This window comes from Gadus chalcogrammus, chromosome 8, assembly GCF_026213295.1.
Source record: "Gadus chalcogrammus isolate NIFS_2021 chromosome 8, NIFS_Gcha_1.0, whole genome shotgun sequence".
In the NCBI taxonomy this organism is placed as follows: Eukaryota; Metazoa; Chordata; class Actinopteri; order Gadiformes; family Gadidae; genus Gadus; species Gadus chalcogrammus.
The window spans coordinates 3067372-3086421 of NC_079419.1; the positions used below are offsets into that span (position 1 = coordinate 3067372).

Below are 19050 nucleotides of genomic sequence, written 5' to 3' on the forward strand. Positions count from 1 at the left end.
CTCCGTACGCCGTTTCGCACACACTTTTTTTCGCACCAAAAAAAAGACACATTGATTGCATCCACCTCGACTCAACTCTAGTCCCCAGAGAGAGATCAGTTCGGACAGTCTTTTTTTATCTTGGTTTGTTTTACACCTACTTGGATGTGGGATAACAAGGTGGGGGGTGTGGCGGACGGTGGATTGACGCAGTGGACCCAATGGGTCGGGTTCTGATGTGAGATAAGGGTTCTCTACGTGTCAAATGCTCATAACAGTAGGCACATTTTGACAATTTCTGATGCATTTCTTAACTATTATGAGAAAAAAACGTAACTATTTCCCTTAACCTGAATTAATTATTGCCACGTTTAATTAATCATTATGTTCATCTCTCCCTGGATTTGGTTTGGGGAGGGCCTCCCACCACTGGCCTGTATTCTCCTCTCCTTGATTGGCTGCTCACCGTGAAGGCACATTGTCTCCTCCTTTTTGATGGGCTGCTCACCAAGAGGGCCTATTCTCCTCTCCTTCTACAATATGATACGATTCGATAATACTTTATTGTCAGACAAGCCCGAAATGTATCTTGCATTACAGCAACTCTATTTGCAACATCACAAAAAAGACCAAATTCAATGATTTGCTGCTTCCAAAGAGGGCCTTTTCTCCTCTCATTCTGATTGGCTGCCAACAAGGACCTATTCTCCTTCCCTCTAATTGGCTACCCGTCGCAATAGCCTATTCTGCTCTCCTTCTGATTGGCTACCAACCACAAGGGTCTATTCTCCTCTCCCTCTGATTGGCCGCCCGCCACGAGGACCTATTCTCCTCTCCCTCTGATTGGCCGCCCACCACGAGGACCTATTCTCCTCTCCCTCTGATTGGCCGCCCACCACGAGGACCTATCCTCCCCTCCTTTTTGATTGGCCGCCCACCACGAGGAGCTATTCTCCTCTCCCTCTGATTGGCCGCCCGCCACGAGGGGCCTATCCTCCCCTCCCTTTTGATTGGCCGCCCACCACGGGGACCCGTGGCCGGCCGCTCACCATGAAGGCGTTGACCATGGAGCCCAGGATGGCCTGCAGCAGCAGCAGGATGGTGCCCACGGGGCACTGGTCGGTGATGACGCGGTGGCCGTAGCCGATGGTGGTCTCCGTCTCGATGGAGAACAGGAAGGCCGAGATGAAGCCGTTGACGTTGTTGACGCACGGCGTCCACTGCTCGTCCTCGAGGTGGTCCAGGTCGCCCCTGAAGATAGCGGGGGGGTGGGGGGGGTGATAAACAGACGCAGAGGAGGGAGGCGAGGAAGGGTATAAATAGAGTGGGTGTAAATAAGGGGCTATATTTAGTGAGCAGGCAGGCACTGGACTGTGTCCTGGCCAACACAGTTGTACTCCATAATAGATTGTTATCCAGTTACTTAACATACTGAAATACAGAATAACAAAAAGGAATGACTTTTGCTTTTATTGTATTAGTCCAACATTGAGTAAGGTCATTATTTGAATCATGTGAAGTAAGTGCTATGATCCTACTCCAAAAGAGTATACATTAAATGAAGGGCTATAGGAAGGAGAGCTCGAGAGCTATAATTTGAGTGTGATTATTTAGATAGTGAATAGCCACCCTTCTGCTATTAGTGAGTTAAATGTGCTGTGAGAACATATGATTTGAGCTGACAGAGCTTGCGGCCACTCAGGACATCTGTACCGTGGTTGGTCAGGGGTTTCTACCTTGCCTGGGTAGGCCTACAACCAATCAGAGCATCAAAAGATGTGACACATCTGGGTTGTTTATGAAAATAGCTCAACAGCGCTCCCAAAGATCGCTCCTCTGTCATCGAATGAAACCCGTCCCATATCAGATGAGCGGCTGTGATTGGCCGACCCGGGCCAGATCTGCTGGATATTTGGGGAAGGGGGCCGGACGCATACACCAGAGAAAATAAAACATGAGCTCATAGATTCTTCTGGTTCTCAGACTAGCTTTAACTCCCAATTTGCAAAACAACAATACAGCCTATTTTGCTAAAATAATAAGATAAGATAAATTCTCATTGAGCATCGTTGTATAGTTTGAAGCCCTCAATTTTCCATTGAATGCATTTGTTGTATCGGCTTATAACTGATGTGAAACAGGGAAGGGGCAGTGAAGGGGTTAACCTGCAGCCCATGTCCTTGAGGCTTCACTTGGGCGTGTACTCCAGTGAAGCTCCAGTCACCGTGACCTTGTTCCAAAAAGGAGCGCAGAAAATAGGTCCAAACAAAGGCTGTGTTTGGCGCCGCCCGGGAGCCAACTAGGGAGCAGCGGTGTGTGTTTTTCTCTGTTGTCCTTGACGCCGCGTTCCCACGGTGACCCCCTGTCGGTGTATCCCGCGCTCCCGAACGGCTGCTGTAACATTCACGTCTTTGCGTCGACATATTTGCGTGAGCTCGTAACGGCTGTGTGTTCGGCTGAGACTCTGGCACTGTTGACTCGTTTGGGTTTCGACGGGGTCGAGTTGTTGAGCCGAAATAGCACGGCACGCCCGCTTCGAGTTGTAGGGAATGATTATGAAAAAGCGTTTCGCACACATTAGTCATAGGATGTGTGATGAGAAATGTTCACAATATTTCACACAAAGCAGAGAAAGCAGTCAAAATAGCAGCGCACGGACACAGACTCGCGAAAATCAGATGGGCAATTGCATCATTTGTCAAAACGATGCATTGAAAAAGAGCTACATGGAGTAACGACTGATAAAAAAAGACCAAATTATAAATAGGAAATAGGAAACAACTTTACATATTGCGTCACTTGCTCACTGATAACGCTGAAACACATCCGTCCAGGAAGACATCCTAAATCCTGCACCATTTCAAGGTCTTCCTAGCCTTGCCTCACAGCAGGACCCCCAAGTCAACGGCGGCCGTGTGGACCTCGATCCATCGGCATGTACCGTGAAACGCATCCTCGTCCCCTCTGCTGGAGTACTCAACATCCCCAAACCGCGCGTGATCACCACGGGGGCCTGAGCCTTCAGCTGCCCCAGACTACGCAGCTCTCAGACAGTCGGATTCCAATCACAACGTTCAAACCCAGACTCAAAACCCACCTGTGCAAACTGGCACCCACCATGTCCGGTCACTGCACTACAGTGACCGGTGATCGATGTTGGGTTTGAATAATGTTCGACGCTGTTACTTCACGCTTTGTTGTTGTTATTTGATGCTTTTTTTTACTTTAGGCAAGGTGACCTTGGTTGACTTGAAAGGCGCCAAAATTAAAATGGATAAATAAAAAGAAAAATATATCAAACACGGCGCCATCTCGCTCACACGCCTCCTCTAACCCCCCCCCCCCATCCCCGACCTCCACTGACCTGACGTAGGCGATGAGGTACCAGATGGCGCCGAAGAAGAGCCACGTGACGGCGTAGGCCATGACGAAGACGAAGAGCGAGCAGCGCCAGTTGAGGTCCACCAGGGTGGTGAAGATGTCCGTCAGGTAGCGGTAGGTCTCGCGCATGTTGCCGTGGGAGACGTTGCAGCGGCCGTTCTTCTCCACGTAGCGCTGGCGCTTGCGGCGCTTACGGCCTGGGGAGACAAAAGGAAGAGGAGGAGGAGGAGGAGGAGGAGGAGGAGGAGGAGCAGGAGGAGGAGGAGGAGGAGGAGGAAGAGGAGGAAGAGGAGGAGCAGGAGGAGGAGGAGGGGGAGGAGGAGGAGGAGCAGGAGGAGGAGGAGGAGACAGGAGGAGGAGGAGGAGCAGGAGGAAGAGGAGGAGCAGGAACAGGAAGAGGGAGGAGGAGAAAGAGGAGGAGGAGGAGGAAGAGGAAGGGAGTTTGTTACACCTCATGAGGAAACACTGCATCAGTATTTCAAGGTTTTTGTATTGAGGCGCTGCAGTAAATGTTTTTTGATTTGATTCGAGGTGAGCCTTGGTGTTCAAGAGGCCACTGGCATGGCTGGCTGGTACTTGTTGTTGGCGAATACGCCATAGCAAAGAGGAGGAGGAGGAAGATGAGGAAGAGTTTATTACAAACCCCGGGGACCCACAGGAAGGACATGGGCATTACTAGGAATGTACTGCAATGAATATCTTTTATTTGTAGGTGTGCGTTTTTTTTATTTTGTTTTTCATGACGGAAGGCCAGGGTGAAGATGATTTTGAAAAGAAAAAGGGGTAGGATGGTCTTAAAGCTGCAAACGGTGGAGGAAGATAAGGGATGAAGGCAGCTTAGCGGCATGAAGCAGGAGAAGGTGTGCAAGAGAGAGGAGCAAGATAGAGGGAGATATGTGCTCAGCCCGCCAGCCTAGTGACACAAGGAAAGCAAAAGCAATAAAAATAGACAGTTGAAATTCAAATAAATAAATAAATAAATACAAGGCCGACGCACCTCGGATGGAGAACAAATAAGGGAGAATACCACGGAGCACCGGAGTGTAACGGGAGAGGGAAAAAAAAAGAAGAAAAGATATCTTTATCTGTGTCTCCTTGGAACAAGTGGTACCTTTCCTCAAAGGAGACAGACACCGAGCTAGACTCTGGATCATGCGGTTTCCACCGCTGCTTTGCCGGTGAGGAGAACAATGCCCTGCTCTAGTTTGCAGGGCGCCACCGTGAGCGATATGTTCTTTAAGACCCCCTGCGATCAAAAACAGGCTTTTCTTTTAATACTGTGGAAGCGAGACTCTGAAAAAGGGAGATAGCTCAATGCGCAGAACTGGTCCACAGAGAGCCGCGGGGGTGACATTGGTGACAACTGACATAGAATTTATTAAAGACCAATATTCCATTATTATGCAGATTGACGGTCGGGTTTGCCTCTAGATGGTCTCAAGCCTTTTCCGTTCCTAAGCACTATTTCACAGTTTGGATCGTCCCGAACGTCCGATACATGCATTTACAAGAAAGTGAGGACACGTTTCTCATTGGCTGTCGGCATTGTCAATCAAGACGTCTCCCTGAGCAGTAGGCGATCCTGGACACAGTTAATCAACGCTGTGTCCCACACTTTCCGACATGGAAAGGCAGACTCTGACAGTGTTCTTTCCCAGACATACGATTGGAAAATATATAAAACGTATGCTTTAAAGCGGTTTATATGTGTGCTACAGCCTCGACGATAACGAGAGAGAAATCCCTTTGATGTTCTAATTGGGGAGGAGGGATGTGAATTGGTGTTGACCCTCGAGCCCGACGACAGGGGCCCAGTTGTGCCTCAATGACCCTGCTATTGATGTTTATGTTTCTAGTAGTCTAGAGAGAGAGAGAGAGAGAGAGAGAGAGAGAGAGAGAGAGAGAGAGAGAGAGAGAGAGAGAGACAGAGAGACAGAGAGACAGAGAGAGACAGAGCGAGAGAGAGAGAGAGAGAGAGAGAGAGAGAGGGAGAGAGAGAGAGAGAGAGAGAGACAGAGACAGAGAGAGAGAGCGACAGAGACAGAGACAGAGACAGAGACAGAGACAGAGAGAGAGAGAGAGAGAGAGAGAGAGAGAGAGAGAGAGAGAGAGAGCGAGAGAGACCTCTTTGGCAGTACAAGACAGTCTAATGAATGGGCTGATGGGCGGGTGGGCCGATCGATAAGCTTTTTTCTCGGGCTATTGTCGGCGCGCAAACATGTCGACCGCGTGGTGTATCGCTCCGTCACCTTGACTACGCTCCACCGTTCTTTAAAGGTCTGAAAATTAAACTGAATTATAGAGGAATTTATATGCTGTTAAGATATTTCCCGGGAATAACACTGTCAACCTAACTCACCGTCGGTGTCCAAAGATAAGGGGAGGGAGAAGGGGCCACACAACAAATTATAGGGACGGCATCCAACATGCCACTACTAAATTTGGACTCTTCTTTAAGTGCCCCCACTTTGGCTGCTTCTGTACGAAGGTTACACAACATGAGAGGGGAGGCTTCTGCCCTGCTAGTTGTATTAAATTGAACAACGGCAAAGAATATTCTGGATTGTCTGGTCCCTGAGGAAAACAAGAGAAAGGAAGCCTGGGATGGGAAACAGCTCTAATTCATTTAAAGGTCAGCTCACAGTCAGAAGGAACGGAAGGCCAGTGGAGGAAGTGCCAAGAGTTGGTTATCACAACTATTGCAGTCAGGAGAAGAGAACAGATGTGCACACATGTGCCCCATGCAGTGAGTCCAATACACAGAGGGTGAGGGTGGAGGGGAGAGAGTGAAAGAGAGAGCCAGAACTGGAGCCAGAGAGAGAGAGAGAAAAGAGAAAAAGATACGTGATCCGATTGATTGTCAGTCGAGGACTCTATTCCTTCGGTGGGACATGCGGGCTAAAGGGAAGAAAAAAGCTGTATTGCTTTATCACAGATGTATTGTCCAGAAAGTTATCAAGTACATATGCAACACAGATTAGTAGCTTTGCTTATGAGAGTCTGGGGAGTCGGGACCTTTCATTATTTGCTAAGAAGAGGTATATCTAACATCTGGGAATGGTGCAACATGTTCTTTCCTATAAATCCTCATGTTCATATGGAAATGAAAGAACAATACTTTAGTTTCGCTCAGTGCAGCCTTTAAACCTTCAAACTGCAGAGGGTATCATTAACCATACTACTTACTGTCTATTTCACAAAGCACCAAGTGATCATGAAAATAACGTTGGATTAGGCGGCTACCCAAACCCAAGTCGCAAATCAAGTGTTAATGATATCCAATCAAACGTTATAGCCCCCCGTACTGAACTCCACTCCACTTGGTGATTGCACGTCCTGGAACATTCTTGAACTGGGATGTTGCCAGCAGCAAGTGCTTAACTTTGGGGTTCGACAACACGCGTTGCATATGTGATCGGAGATATCCCATCAAAATATAGATATTCACTGATATGATGATACGACTTAAATGGTTTGAAAGGTGTATATAAATTAGAGGTATATGCAAACAGACTGCAAGCCTACAGAGTTGTAAAGGCGAACCCCGATGAAACACTCAGTGGGGTGCGATGGGCATGCATGAATTGGGGATGGTGAAAAATAAACATTGCGGGCAGAAACAGACGCAAGATGGGCCTGCAAAACTTTTAAGGCGGGACAAAGAGGGTCTCATGGGCCAATCCCTGGACCTGAAGCCGCTGGTTCATTCAAAAGACGGTAAATGGACTGCATTTATTTAGCGCTTTTTTTTAACCAGGGGCCAACAAAAGCGCTTTACAATATTATCAACGTTCACCCGTTCACGCACACATTCACGGCGTCGTCAGCTCATCGGGAGATTTAAGGGTGAGGCGTCTCGCTCGGGTACACCTCGCCACCCAGCTAGGAGGAGCCGGGGATCGAACTAGCAACCTCGCGGTTACCGGCCAAACCGCTCGACTCCTACTCCTCACTAGCTACATGCCGCCCAGGATGGGTGTGTGTGTGAACAGGCCATGCTCTCAGTGGGGGGGGGGGGGGGGGGGCACTCACCCCAGCCGAAGCGACCCCTCTCCTTCTCCACCACCCGGATCTTCTTGGGCTGCTGCGTGTTCGCGTTGAGCTCCCGCTCGGCCAGTTTGGACTGGAACGACCTCTTGACCTTGGCCAAGGGCGGCCCGTCCTCCGCCTCCACTCCCGCCTCCACCGGCGATGGGTCAGTCTCCGTGGTAACCACGTGGCCGAGATCCTGGGAGGGGTTTAGGACTCCCGGGACGGGGGCGGGGGTGCTGGTAGTGCTGGTGGGGGTGGGGGTGGTGCTGGTGGTGGTGGTGGTGGCGGGGAGCAGGACGGAGGACTCCCCCTTGGAGTCCGGGGGGTCCGGCCCCTCTCCTACTCGCCCCCTCTCTCCGTCCAATGGCAAGGAGAGCGACCCAGGACGCGAGTGGAAGACAGAGTTCTCTAGCGCCATTATGACGTGTGTGTATGTAAGTGTATGTGTGTGTGGGTGTGTGTGTGCTTGAGCGTGGCAGTTGCTCTGTGTGTGTGTGTGTGTGTGTAGGTGCGTAGGTCCGTGCGTGTATGTGCGTGTGTGTGTGTGGCTCTCTCTCTCTGTATATGTATGTTCTTTTGTGTGTGTGTTCAAGTGTATAATTGTGTTATTAATGGTCCTCTTTTATGGCCGGAGCTGTCCGTCGGCCACTGCTTGCACCATTTGTTTCCCTAGAAAGCGAGCCCTGGAAGATAAGAAAGGGGGCGGAGACACAGGGTCATTTGACATTGTTGCCATTGATTAAGTGCTGCTGCTGTCATGTCGATTCCCCCGCCTCATCGGTTAATGCCATGACATGTGGTTCTTTCGGAGGACTCTCGCTCATGCGGCACTTACCGCGAGCTCCATAGCTCAAAGAGACTGCCGCATGCTGACTTGTCCTTCTGGAAATGAACTACTACACCTACGTACGTCTGTGCAAATTCAGCACTTCTATGAGCCCATCGACGAACCATGCATGCGTAAGGGAGTGAGTAAACGAACGATAAAGAGTAAAAATGACTGTTAGAAGAGATGAGGACTAAACCATTCGTTGGGTCCCCTGGCAGAGAGGTAGTGAGGAAAACATATGCTGAATAAGAATAGTACTTTGAGTACTTTTATCTTGAGTACTATTATAATATTATAGTACTATTATAGTACTAGATATAATACTATTACAATAGTACTAAATATAGTACTATTGTAATAGTATTATATATAGTATATAGTGCTTCCAGTGTTGCATGTTTGATTAAGAGCAGTAGGTCAGGCAGTCTAATTTAAGTGCGTGTGCGAAAGAGTGTGTGTGTGTGTGTGTGTGTGTGTGTGTGTGTGTGTGTGTGTGTGTGTGTGTGTGTGTGTGTGTGTGTGTGTGTGTGTGTGTGTGTGTGTGTGTGTGTGTGTGTGTGTGTGTGTGTGTGTGTGTGTGTGTAAGCGAGTAATCCAGCGCGTTATTTACATATTGTTTAATTGTTTTGATTTGTGTTTTAATTTGCTCATGAGGTTTGTCTCTGCTTATATAATCCTCAGGGGGTCTGAAATAGACTGATAAAGCCACTGGCCACTCCAATTGAGTTGCCTTTGAAGATATAAGGCCATTGATAAGCAATGGGAGGCGTTCTGGGGAAACTGGTATCGACGATCAGCATGACGCATTATTACGCATGATAGATGTATAAAAATAAACACGTAAAGTCACCTTGTATGTCAGACAACCCAGTACATTAACAAGCACGTTATTGTACATACACACACACACGCACACACACATGCACGAATACAGACACACGCTTACACAATCACACACGCAAACACACGCACGCACACACACGCACGCGCGCATTATTAGCAAGGTACCCAAAGGCCTGAATAGCTTACCTGTTCAGCAGCGAAACACCATGCAGAGGAGAGCCTATCGTTCAACAACGGACGATGTGAGGTGAGAGCGAACAGGAATGGCCACTTTCCCGTCAATGACATCCATGTCTTCTGTTTACCAGCGCTCTGTTCGGGTGGGCGAGCGCTGCAGCATCACGGTTCAGCCCCCCCTGTCCGCTTCTCCAGGAAACAAAGGCAATCGCACAAGCGACCGCTCTGTTTTTTTGTTTTTTAAAATCCGGGAAATCCCCAAATGAGTAAATAAATAAATATTGAAAAGGTAGAAAAAGAGCAGGCTGATTAATAATGGCAGGCTCAGTGGGCTACAACCTGTGCCCGGCTCCAAATGTGATAAATGGTGGTCACGCGATAACCGTGGAGAGCATCGTTCCCCTCATCTGAGACGAGAACCTCGCCGGCAGCTGCGCAGGTACGAAGGACTGGGGGATGCTGTCACAGACCCAGCCCCTAGGAATATTACTGCCGTCACGTTTATGGGAGTTTATCTACATTTCGTCAGTATAATATTTGTTCATTCATTAATAAGTTACTTATTGTTGACAATTTGGAATAGTAATGTTTTTGCCTATACATGTGTGTTTCATATTTGTATGGGTGATCAGTTACCCCAGTCGTTTTTCCATATTTCTAAAAACAAACCCACAATTTCAATGTGCTTTAATCTCTGAGAGAAGTCCTAATACATGGCCTATACCTGATCAACCCAGTCGAAACTGCACTGTTTCATAATCACGATTATTAAACGATAGTTTAATTGCACTCCGGCCGCTAGGCGGCAGTCTAACCATTTCTCCCCACACTTTGTCCCACCAATCAAAACATTCGCTACGGTTCGTCTTCCTCTTTCAAGATGTCCGTGTACGGTCCAGCGGTGAAAATTCACCCTGTTGTTCTTGCTTCCATCGGCGACTCTTACGAGCGTCGAAATGAGGGGGCTAGCCGTGTCATCGGAACATTATTAGGTAAACGTTAAAATTGTTTAAAGAACGGGCTTCTGGCAGACCGGGAACGGTGGTAATAAGTGATGGGCAGCTAGCAGGCATTAGCTCACTTGCTAACGCATGTTCTCCCGTTTCAGTGCAGTACATCTGGACGGCCAGTTAGCAGATCCGAGCTAACAATACCTAGTAACAGCTGTTTAACGTTATTTGTTAAATGCGAAACAAGTCTGCCGTCAAACCAACACTTCTAGAGCTACTCTTTTGTATAGCTTAGTGGGATTTAGGGGTCAATCGTGTGGCTGTATCCACCTGCAATTGTGTAACCAGTTAGCCGGTAGGGCGAGTTGAGCCATACTAATAGATGCTATCGCCACTGTCCTCTCAGGCACCATCGAGAAGCACTCTGTGGAGGTGACCAACTGCTTCTCTGTCCCCCACAATGAGTCGGAGGATGAGGTACGTTATTGCTAAATGATTAGTAACTGTATTGTGGTTTTACATCAGAATGCATTATGGGAGTTAATTTTGGCGATACTCCGCCGAATAACGTTAGGAGTACTCATGAGTTGTAATACTTTAAAATAGGAATAAGGTTAAACCTAAATATACCGGCACTAGGCAAACGAATTGTCAGTTTGTTTTGCCACGTCTTGCATGAGAAACGCTGTTATCAAACAGTCTTCCCATATGAAAAAATATTTCACGATTAATGACTAGACAATCTTGCAACATAATAATTAGCATTGCTATACTTCGAAAATGGCAGTGGTCTTTCTAACTTTTATTGCCAGATAACTAAGAGGGGAGGCGCGTCAATCACCTTATCAGTGGGCGTTAAGTTGCTTAATGTTTTTATGAATGTAATTTGGAAACCGCCATGCCAATTCTCTTAACTACAGGTTGCTGTGGACATGGAGTTCGCCAAGAACATGTACGAGCTCCACAAGAGGGTGTCGCCCAGCGAGGTCATCATTGGATGGTGAGAAAAAGGCTTTGTCTGCAAAACTTTAAAGGAGTAAAAATACATTGTGTTATCCCTGTTTTTTAACGTAAACTATAATTCCGGCGAAAATTGAACCCAGGGTCCTTTTGGCATGAAAACCCATAAAATAAACCCTCCAGACAGGGCTTTCTGACAGGGCGTTGATAATCGAGTATAGGGTTTGCCCAAAGTGGCCCGGAGCAATGCAACAGCCTAAATGGCTTAGGCACAGACTCAAAGTCTGTTTTTTTGTTAATAAACTCCCGGTATGCTAACTAAGTTGTGGATGATTGATTATGTGTAGGGACCCTAATCATTCTACTGCATCCCATAAAACTGTGACCTATTTTGAACAGGTACGCCACCGGGTTTGACATCACGGAGCACTCGGTGCTGATCCATGAGTACTACAGCCGAGAGGCCACCAACCCAATCCACCTCACCGTGGACACCGCCCTGCAGAGCGGCAAGATGAACATCCGCGCCTACGTCAGGTACGTCCCTCTCACTGTGAAGTGGTCGCCATTTGTTTTTAGATGTTCAATGAATGCATCTGAAGGGACTGTTTGTTTTCCGAAATGTTGAAATTGATCATTTAAATATATAGCCTTATTTTGTCTATATTGCGTTAATGTAACCAGACCATGACTAATTCATAGAGCTTGTAAAACGATGTATTTTCTATTATTTATTTTACTGCTCTTTCAACCCCAGCTGTATTTTATATATTTCACATCTCATTTAATTCTAACCCCATATTTGAACAGTTTCTCTTTTCTGTAAGTGCTTCTGTATCACCTGGAGTTCCCTCATGGGATTAATGAGGCATCTTCTTATCGTTGTTTTGGTACAGCGCTCAGATGGGCGTGCCAGGCAAGACGGTCGGCGTGATGTTCACCCCACTGAGTGTGAAATACATCTACTACGACACCGAGAGGATAGGCGGTAAGAACGCCAAACACCAATGCCTCTTTTCCACTAAAGCTGCTTTAAAATAAAGTATACTTGGACCACCAGGCGTGCGACACATGCATTAACTTAGACAGAAGTCTACTCAGGTTATCGGACGATAATGACATTGTAGGCTAGGCGGGGTTGTCATGCGCTAGTGCTGTGTGTTCCAGTTGACCTCCTGCAGAGGACTCGCGTGACTCCCAGCCGCACCAAGGGCCTGACCTCGGACCTGTCGCAGGTGGGCGGCTCGGCCTCCAGGGTGCAGGACATGCTCGCCACCGTTCTCACCTACATTGAGGATGTGCTGGTAAGTACCTTCGAACAGGGAACAAAAGAGTGTCACCGAGAACGAGAAGATGTGGTGTGACGCAAATCACTGTGAAGGGCTTTGTACATTTTTTGTAGGTTCAGAGCCACCGCAGTCAGCATAACATCAGGTCAATCGAATTACATAGAAGGGAGTAGTATGGGGAGTGCCTCTTAACAATACTATGCACGATGCATAAGCCTCTCCACCTTGGTATCTGCAAAAAGGCATCGACACCTTTACTTTGCATTTCCTTTTGTTTGTTTATTGATGTGCTCCTATGTAGGGATGTCCCGATCCAGCTTTTTGCACTTCCGATCCGATACCGATATTGTAGCTTTTAGCATCGGCCGATACCGGCCGATCCAAGCATGTATTAAAGATTAAAGATATTTACTTATTTTGTTGTACTACTCATGTTGAAAAGGGTTTTACTCTTAAGAACAACTAGCCAACTTAATTAGGTTAGTTTGAATAATCCACAATAGTTGGTAATGAGAAGCTGACCTGTTTATTCAGGGTTAAATAAACACAAAATAGACAAAATAATAAATAGTCAAATTACCACACACACACTGAATTGGCATCAGTGCTCTGTTCTTGAACAACAAGAGTGTAAACAATATAACATTATATATAAAAGCAACACACACAAAACCTGAGTAGAAAATAGTCAAATTACCACACACACAGTGTGCGCTAGGTGTGCTGAACAACGCGGACCGGATTTGGGGGGAAAAGCTGAACTTTTTTGCCACAAGGTCTAGGAAAGGTACATTTGCAGCAATGCCATGCTGAACGCATAGCCATAGCAAAAACTAGGGTAGCTAATAATAAACCTTTCCCCCCCCCCCTTCAGTTCAGTAACATTTCCAGCAGACCCGGCCCGGGACAGGCCAATCACAACATTTAGTCTAATTTGGGGCGGGTTTGATATGATGACTTCAGAGAGGAGCGCCCTTTCGGACCGCCTTCGAGGCATTTTAATCAACAACAAAGTTGGGTGCTTTTGATGTGTCGCATGTTACCATGGTCTGATTGGCCGTAGGTCTATCAAATTGTGTCTAGAGGCATTTTGGTCGGTGACCTTTGGAAATAGAAATGACACATTCGCTAATTAGTCTGGGGATGTCAGGCTCCTATTACTCAGCTCTTTAAAACCCATCAGTATTTATCTTGTCAATAAGCTGTTAAAGTGTATTAGTAAAGCGGTATCAATGTAACATAAATGCTAGATATGTTCACAAACACTCATGAATCTAGTTGGCCTGACCTAGCTATGTACAAGCACAATGGAGTAAGAAGTAAAACAATGGTTCATTCACAAAACAAACGGTTCATTCACAAAACGATAACCAATCAGAATCCTCGTTGTGCCGGTGGCTGAGTCGAGTTGTTGATATGCTTCCTCAGTCTGGCAAGGCGACAGCAGACAACAGCGTGGGCCGCTTCCTGATGGACCTGATCAACAAGGTGCCCACCATCTCGGCAGAGGACTTTGAGACCATGCTGAACTCCAACATCAACGTGAGTGTTGGCGTGTTTTCACCTGTGCCAATATTTATAGTATCTAGCTTTCTATTTCCCACACTGCGATGTGTTAAGCCGCATGTGAGTGCAGGAAGAAGTGGCAGTGAAATCAAGCAGTGCTTGAGGTCAGGCAACTTACTCAAACGTAACATGTTTATTTCATTTTTTCCAATATTAGTATTGAGTAAACGCTGCAATAACTGACCGGTTTTGTACATCTATTATGAGGTTGTAGGCCAGTATAGTACATCTCATGCTTTCGTTACTGTTGCCCACAGTGAGATGGTTCTACAGTCTTTATGAGTCTAAAAGGACAGCCACACTGAACGCGTTACGCGGGTAGAAATATTTTTCGCGCGACGCTTAGCCGCGATAGCCAATCAGCGTTGAGCTTGAACCGACGTCACTGGCAGAGAGACGGAAGACAGGCGCTCCGCAGCAGATATGGAGCGCCTGTACTTGGTGTCCTGACGGGAGATCCTGGCACCAACCCGGGCTAGCAGGTCATCGAACATGGCCCCAGTCAACCCAAAATACACCTGGAATCGGCCGTCATCCAGGCGGAGTTCCTGGAGGAGGGTGGTTGAACTCCCCCAGCTGTGAGCGCCTACGGAGGATGCACCCAAACACGACAGCGTTTGGGTTTCCTACTCTCCTCGAACTCCCACAACAAATACAGTAAACATGGCTGGTGATCTCAGCCATGTTTGTGGAGCAAAAGAAAAGTTGCTGGGGAAAATACGCTTTAGGCGGGCTCATCTAGCTGCGTAGGCGCGTGCAACCATTTTTGTGACACACAATGACCGTAACGCATTCAGTGTGGCCGTACCTTAAGAGTTAAACCCGTCTGTGCTTTCTGTGTTTCAGGACCTGTTGATGGTGACCTATTTGTCCAACCTCACCCAAGCTCAAATCGCCCTGAATGAGAAGCTGGTGCTTCTGTAAAAGTTGGAAGAATAACTTTTTTTTTTTGGAATGGTTAATAATTTAAATTTTGTATACTTTTTCGTGATGAGGTAAATAAAGATATTAAACATCCACGTATGTATGACATTGTTCCGTTTGTTTATAATGTGAAGTACATGCAGTCGACTTTGGTTGTTTGACTGCTAGGATGAATGTTAATCTTAAATAGACTAACTTCGAACAGAATGAATAGTTTCATGTAATTTGAACAGTGATATTCTGCTTTATTGACATTTGAACTTGATGATGCTGAAATAATTGACGCAAGTGTAAACTGTGAAATTAAGATTTTATTAAGAGTAGATAAATATTATATATATATATATATATATCTGAAATAATTTAATCAAGTTTAAAGCCCTTGACAGAGGCAGTATCCCACCTCAGACATTTAATGCAAAAGCAAGACAGACGAGTCAGTATAGTTAGTACATCGATCGATAAATCAAAGTTATCCTGCAGCATGTCGACTCGGAATTCGTCGCAAGTCTGTGATCATGGTTTGGGGTCCGAAGGGCTGTTCTGTTTTTTCCCGGGCCTCACCAACTTATCAAGGGCAACATAACCCTGGAGAGCACAGTCGTACACGGAGTCCCCTGTGGACTTCCCGATCGCCACCGCTTGTTCCGGGTAGTAGAGGGTCGAACCAATGGCAATCAGGCCGGCAGGGTAGATTACCCTTTTTATTCTAGATCCTCTTGCAAGAAAAAATCCCACCACACCGGCGAAACCAATGATTCCAGCTCGGGGGTAGAAACCATCCGGTGGCTGTCTTAAATAAGCACAGACCTCGTTTCCAAAGCGGGTGACCCGCTGAACTTTGGGTCTTATGTTTCCATAGACGTCTTGACACCATGCCGAGTAAGGCTCCAGGGACGTCCTTATGCCGGCGATACCGCTCTCCAATTTGCCTGCCTCCGTCTCCACATAGTTGAACGTTTCTTTTGGGGTAGTGTACAGAGATAGGGCATCTCTGTCTACCACTATGGGGACTGGTTTGTTGTCCTCTGTGGTAGCGAACACGGCGGGCAGCATTTGAGTTGTAGTAGTGGTGCCTGTCACCTTGAGCCTGATCCGAGCGGTGTAGTCCCCGGGTCCTTGCGTTCCTCCAAGTACGGTGAGTGGGCAAGTACAAAAGGCACTAAGTGATTATATCGCTAGTTTAAGAAATACCTTCAAACGTATATGAATAATTAAATAGGAGTGTACAGAGCGAAACAAACTAATGAATTAAAAAAACAATAGTTTCTTTGAGGATCTTTTTATTAAATGAGGCAGTGACGTACATTTGGTTTCCATGGCAGCCAGGAAACTTGCGTCTCCTTGGTAACGGCAAGGAGCAACACAATCATTATTGGGGTTGCTTATTTTTTTTTTACCAGCGTGGTCGTTTAGTATTTTAAGAAGTCTGTTTGCGGTGGGAATGGAGTTACAGGGATTATCATCATTTGAGAGTATGCAGGCTCTTTCTAGCATGCTGTCGACTCAACAGGGTGACGAAGAAGAGGATCCCAAAGTAAGCCACAGAGCAAGCGTGCTAAACCTTTCCTGCCTAAGCGCAAACAGCAAACACTGGTGAACATTAAAGCTTTTTTGGCATAATCCAAAATAATAACAAACCATAACTGCTTATTACAGAATGTGAGAGGTGGTGCACATATTGGACCGGGAGACATTGGTCCCCCACCCAAAACCAGCACTGAGCCACACGGTAATTTCTGATGTTCGAGAAAAAATGGAAATGTGTTACTATTTGTTTATTTGTGCTTTACATTGTCCTTTAGGTTATGTATTTTGTTATTTCATTAAGAAACATTTTAGTTATCTACTCCCCTGATATAGGTGAATATAACTCTTGTAGGGATCAAACAAAGATATATAGACAAACAAAATATAGACGATTTATAATTTCACAAAAAAAAAATTGCATACGTTTCTCCAAACCGACAGGGTCCAGTGCTTACATAAAGAAGGACAGTAAAGATATATGGAGTGAGGAGGAGGTAGCTGAGGGCTCCCACTATGATGACTTGGCAGATCCACGACCACAGCCAGAGTAAGACAACCTGGCCACATTGGAATATACTTTAAAGACATGCTACTGAAAATGATCTCACACGCTCTAATATAATACGACCAACTGTCTCATTGATTATTAAAGATTTGCAAATTGTAATCAAATTTATGCTAAATAAACATGCATCACAACATATGACAGCCTCCGAAATATACAAGACCTTTGAAATGTACACAATATTCTATGGTCATCTAGACATGAGTCAGTCACACGAGACAAAACTATGTTTATCATAATGTGGTTGCGTGGGTTAAGCTTTGGTTTCTATCATCTTACTGTAACTTTGTGTGTTGCGCTGTGCGTGTGTGTGTGTTTGTATGAATCTGTGCAGGTATGAAATAATACTGAAGCAGAATGTGGGGACAGAAGACGTCTTCTTGGGGCTCAGTGGGAAGGACCCATCGTCCATGAAATGTGAGGCCATGAAGGTAAGAACACCAGCCCATCCTGGTGCTTTCTCTCTCAGGATTCTGTTTAAGGGCCTTTATTTTACCACCAGCTGGTGTACTTAGCCATAACCAGCCATGCACCCCAGCCGGACAATCATCCTGAATATTATGGTTTCACATAATTCATTCTGACGTGATTTCGGTCGGTGCCGTTCATCAGAAAATGGGCGGAGCAGCTTCCACCTAAACCAATCACCAAGGGGATAACAATTCTGCAAGTCATGTTATTCTCTCTTGTTATTTTTTTTCAGCGATTCTTCTGGCTCTGAAGTATCTGCAAATTTGAGCCCGAGGCACAAATCTTGTGGCCCTCCAGCTAGTAGCAATGACCTTTATCTCTGAGTGCTTAAGAGTACGATAGTGTGTTTCATGGGCTTCACGAAACACATCTTTCTCTCGCCCTCTGCAGGTGGAGGCCACAGGCTGTCCCCCACACACACACACACACACACACACACACACACACACACACACACACACACACACACACACACACACACACACACACACACACACACACACACACACACACACACACACACACACTCTTTTACAGATGTTTTATGCATGATCTGTCTAATAAAAGTCGTCTGAAAACAACCCTGTTTTGGGGGTGTGGGGGGGGGAAATTACTTGATTAACGCATATTAAGTATTATACTGTAACTATACTGTTATGTCTGCCCACTTCTCTCTCAGATAAAAATCAAACTACCAGAAACCAAAGCAACAGATGTTGTCCTGGACGTTAAGGAGAAGTTCCTTGATCTGAGGACGCCAAAATAGTAAGGGCGCTTTAGCAGTTAGAAAATGTAGCAAACATAGGATTCCATTACCATTATGAAAAATGTAAAAAACAAAAGATGTTCACACATTCAGAGTTTGGTCAGAAATCGTTGGAAATTACCTCATTCTAAATTGCTTCTAGGTTGTAATTGCAAGAAGATAAATCTATAATTATGATGTAATGATTTAGAATGTTCACGAAAAAAGGAGACAGTATCGACTCATTTACTACGTTCTATAAAGTACACTGTTCTGACTGAGCTTCATGTGGTCTTTCATACAGACGGTACCATCTGGCAATCACGTATTGTGCATGCATTAGCTTCCATAGCTGTCAGATATCACAGCTAGGACCCTGTCATACGATGGTATTGTATGATTTTGATGATTTTCTATTTCGGTTCTCCCTTCAGTAAACTGGGTCTTCATCTTCCCCATCCAATCCACTGCCATGAAGGGAAGGCTCAGTTCTTCAGCGATAGAGAGGTGCTGGAGGTATCTCTATTGATGAACCGGCCCATGGACTCTATAAACTTGCAATAACTATTGAAAGTGGTTCTCATTAGTGGTTTTACACGCAAGGAAATGCTAGTAAATGCTATATTTAGAAAATGATGTATGTATATTTCACGAAAGTATAAAGGATGGGTCGAAAGGCCCGAAATGTTTGGTCATGCAATGAAACCCATAACACTTTATGAGAATAATTGTGAAAGGTGCCTATTTTTGTGTTGATGATGTGTAACAAGTCCTAATAAATGGCATTTGTTTTGTTATTATATCACTAG

At 45.9% G+C, this 19050-nt stretch overlaps 4 protein-coding genes across 6 annotated transcripts in view; 2 read left to right on the forward strand and 2 right to left on the reverse strand.

Moving 5' to 3' along the window:
- The window catches only part of LOC130387168 (G protein-activated inward rectifier potassium channel 3-like), a 12285-nt gene extending 2605 nt beyond the window's left edge, over positions 1-9680 (reverse strand). The window contains exons 1-4 of the mRNA XM_056596164.1: positions 9251-9680; positions 7393-8075; positions 3344-3557; positions 1029-1230 (exon numbers count right to left, since the gene is read on the reverse strand). Coding sequence (XP_056452139.1) covers positions 1029-1230; positions 3344-3557; positions 7393-7810 — 834 coding nt within the window. The 5' untranslated portion in view covers positions 7811-8075; positions 9251-9680. The remainder of the gene's footprint in view (positions 1-1028; positions 1231-3343; positions 3558-7392; positions 8076-9250) is intronic.
- A 423-nt stretch (positions 9681-10103) lies between these two features.
- Positions 10104-15023, forward strand: eif3f (eukaryotic translation initiation factor 3, subunit F). Its single transcript, XM_056596028.1, has 8 exons — positions 10104-10233; positions 10598-10668; positions 11112-11191; positions 11551-11688; positions 12048-12139; positions 12319-12455; positions 13869-13982; positions 14853-15023. The coding sequence occupies exons 1-8, from the start codon at positions 10122-10124 to the stop codon at positions 14928-14930; spliced, it is 822 nt and encodes a 273-aa protein (XP_056452003.1). The 5' UTR covers positions 10104-10121; the 3' UTR covers positions 14931-15023.
- A 111-nt stretch (positions 15024-15134) lies between these two features.
- Positions 15135-19019, forward strand: dnaaf6 (dynein axonemal assembly factor 6). Of its 3 annotated transcripts, none has more exons than XM_056596032.1 (7): positions 15135-16068; positions 16334-16467; positions 16590-16662; positions 16902-17007; positions 17360-17456; positions 18176-18261; positions 18676-19019. In XM_056596032.1, exons 2-7 carry the CDS (start codon positions 16375-16377, stop codon positions 18803-18805), a joined length of 585 nt encoding a protein of 194 aa, XP_056452007.1. In that variant the 5' UTR covers positions 15135-16068; positions 16334-16374; the 3' UTR covers positions 18806-19019. The 3 variants fall into 3 exon arrangements, with proteins under 3 accessions (XP_056452007.1, XP_056452008.1, XP_056452006.1); XM_056596033.1 differs by having other exon boundaries at positions 16387-16467; XM_056596031.1 differs by having other exon boundaries at positions 15135-16467.
- Positions 15261-16078, reverse strand: apooa (apolipoprotein O, a). Its single transcript, XM_056596034.1, has one exon. The coding sequence runs from the start codon at positions 15984-15986 to the stop codon at positions 15447-15449; it is 540 nt and encodes a 179-aa protein (XP_056452009.1). The 5' UTR covers positions 15987-16078; the 3' UTR covers positions 15261-15446.
- Positions 19020-19050: the final 31 nt, after the last annotated feature.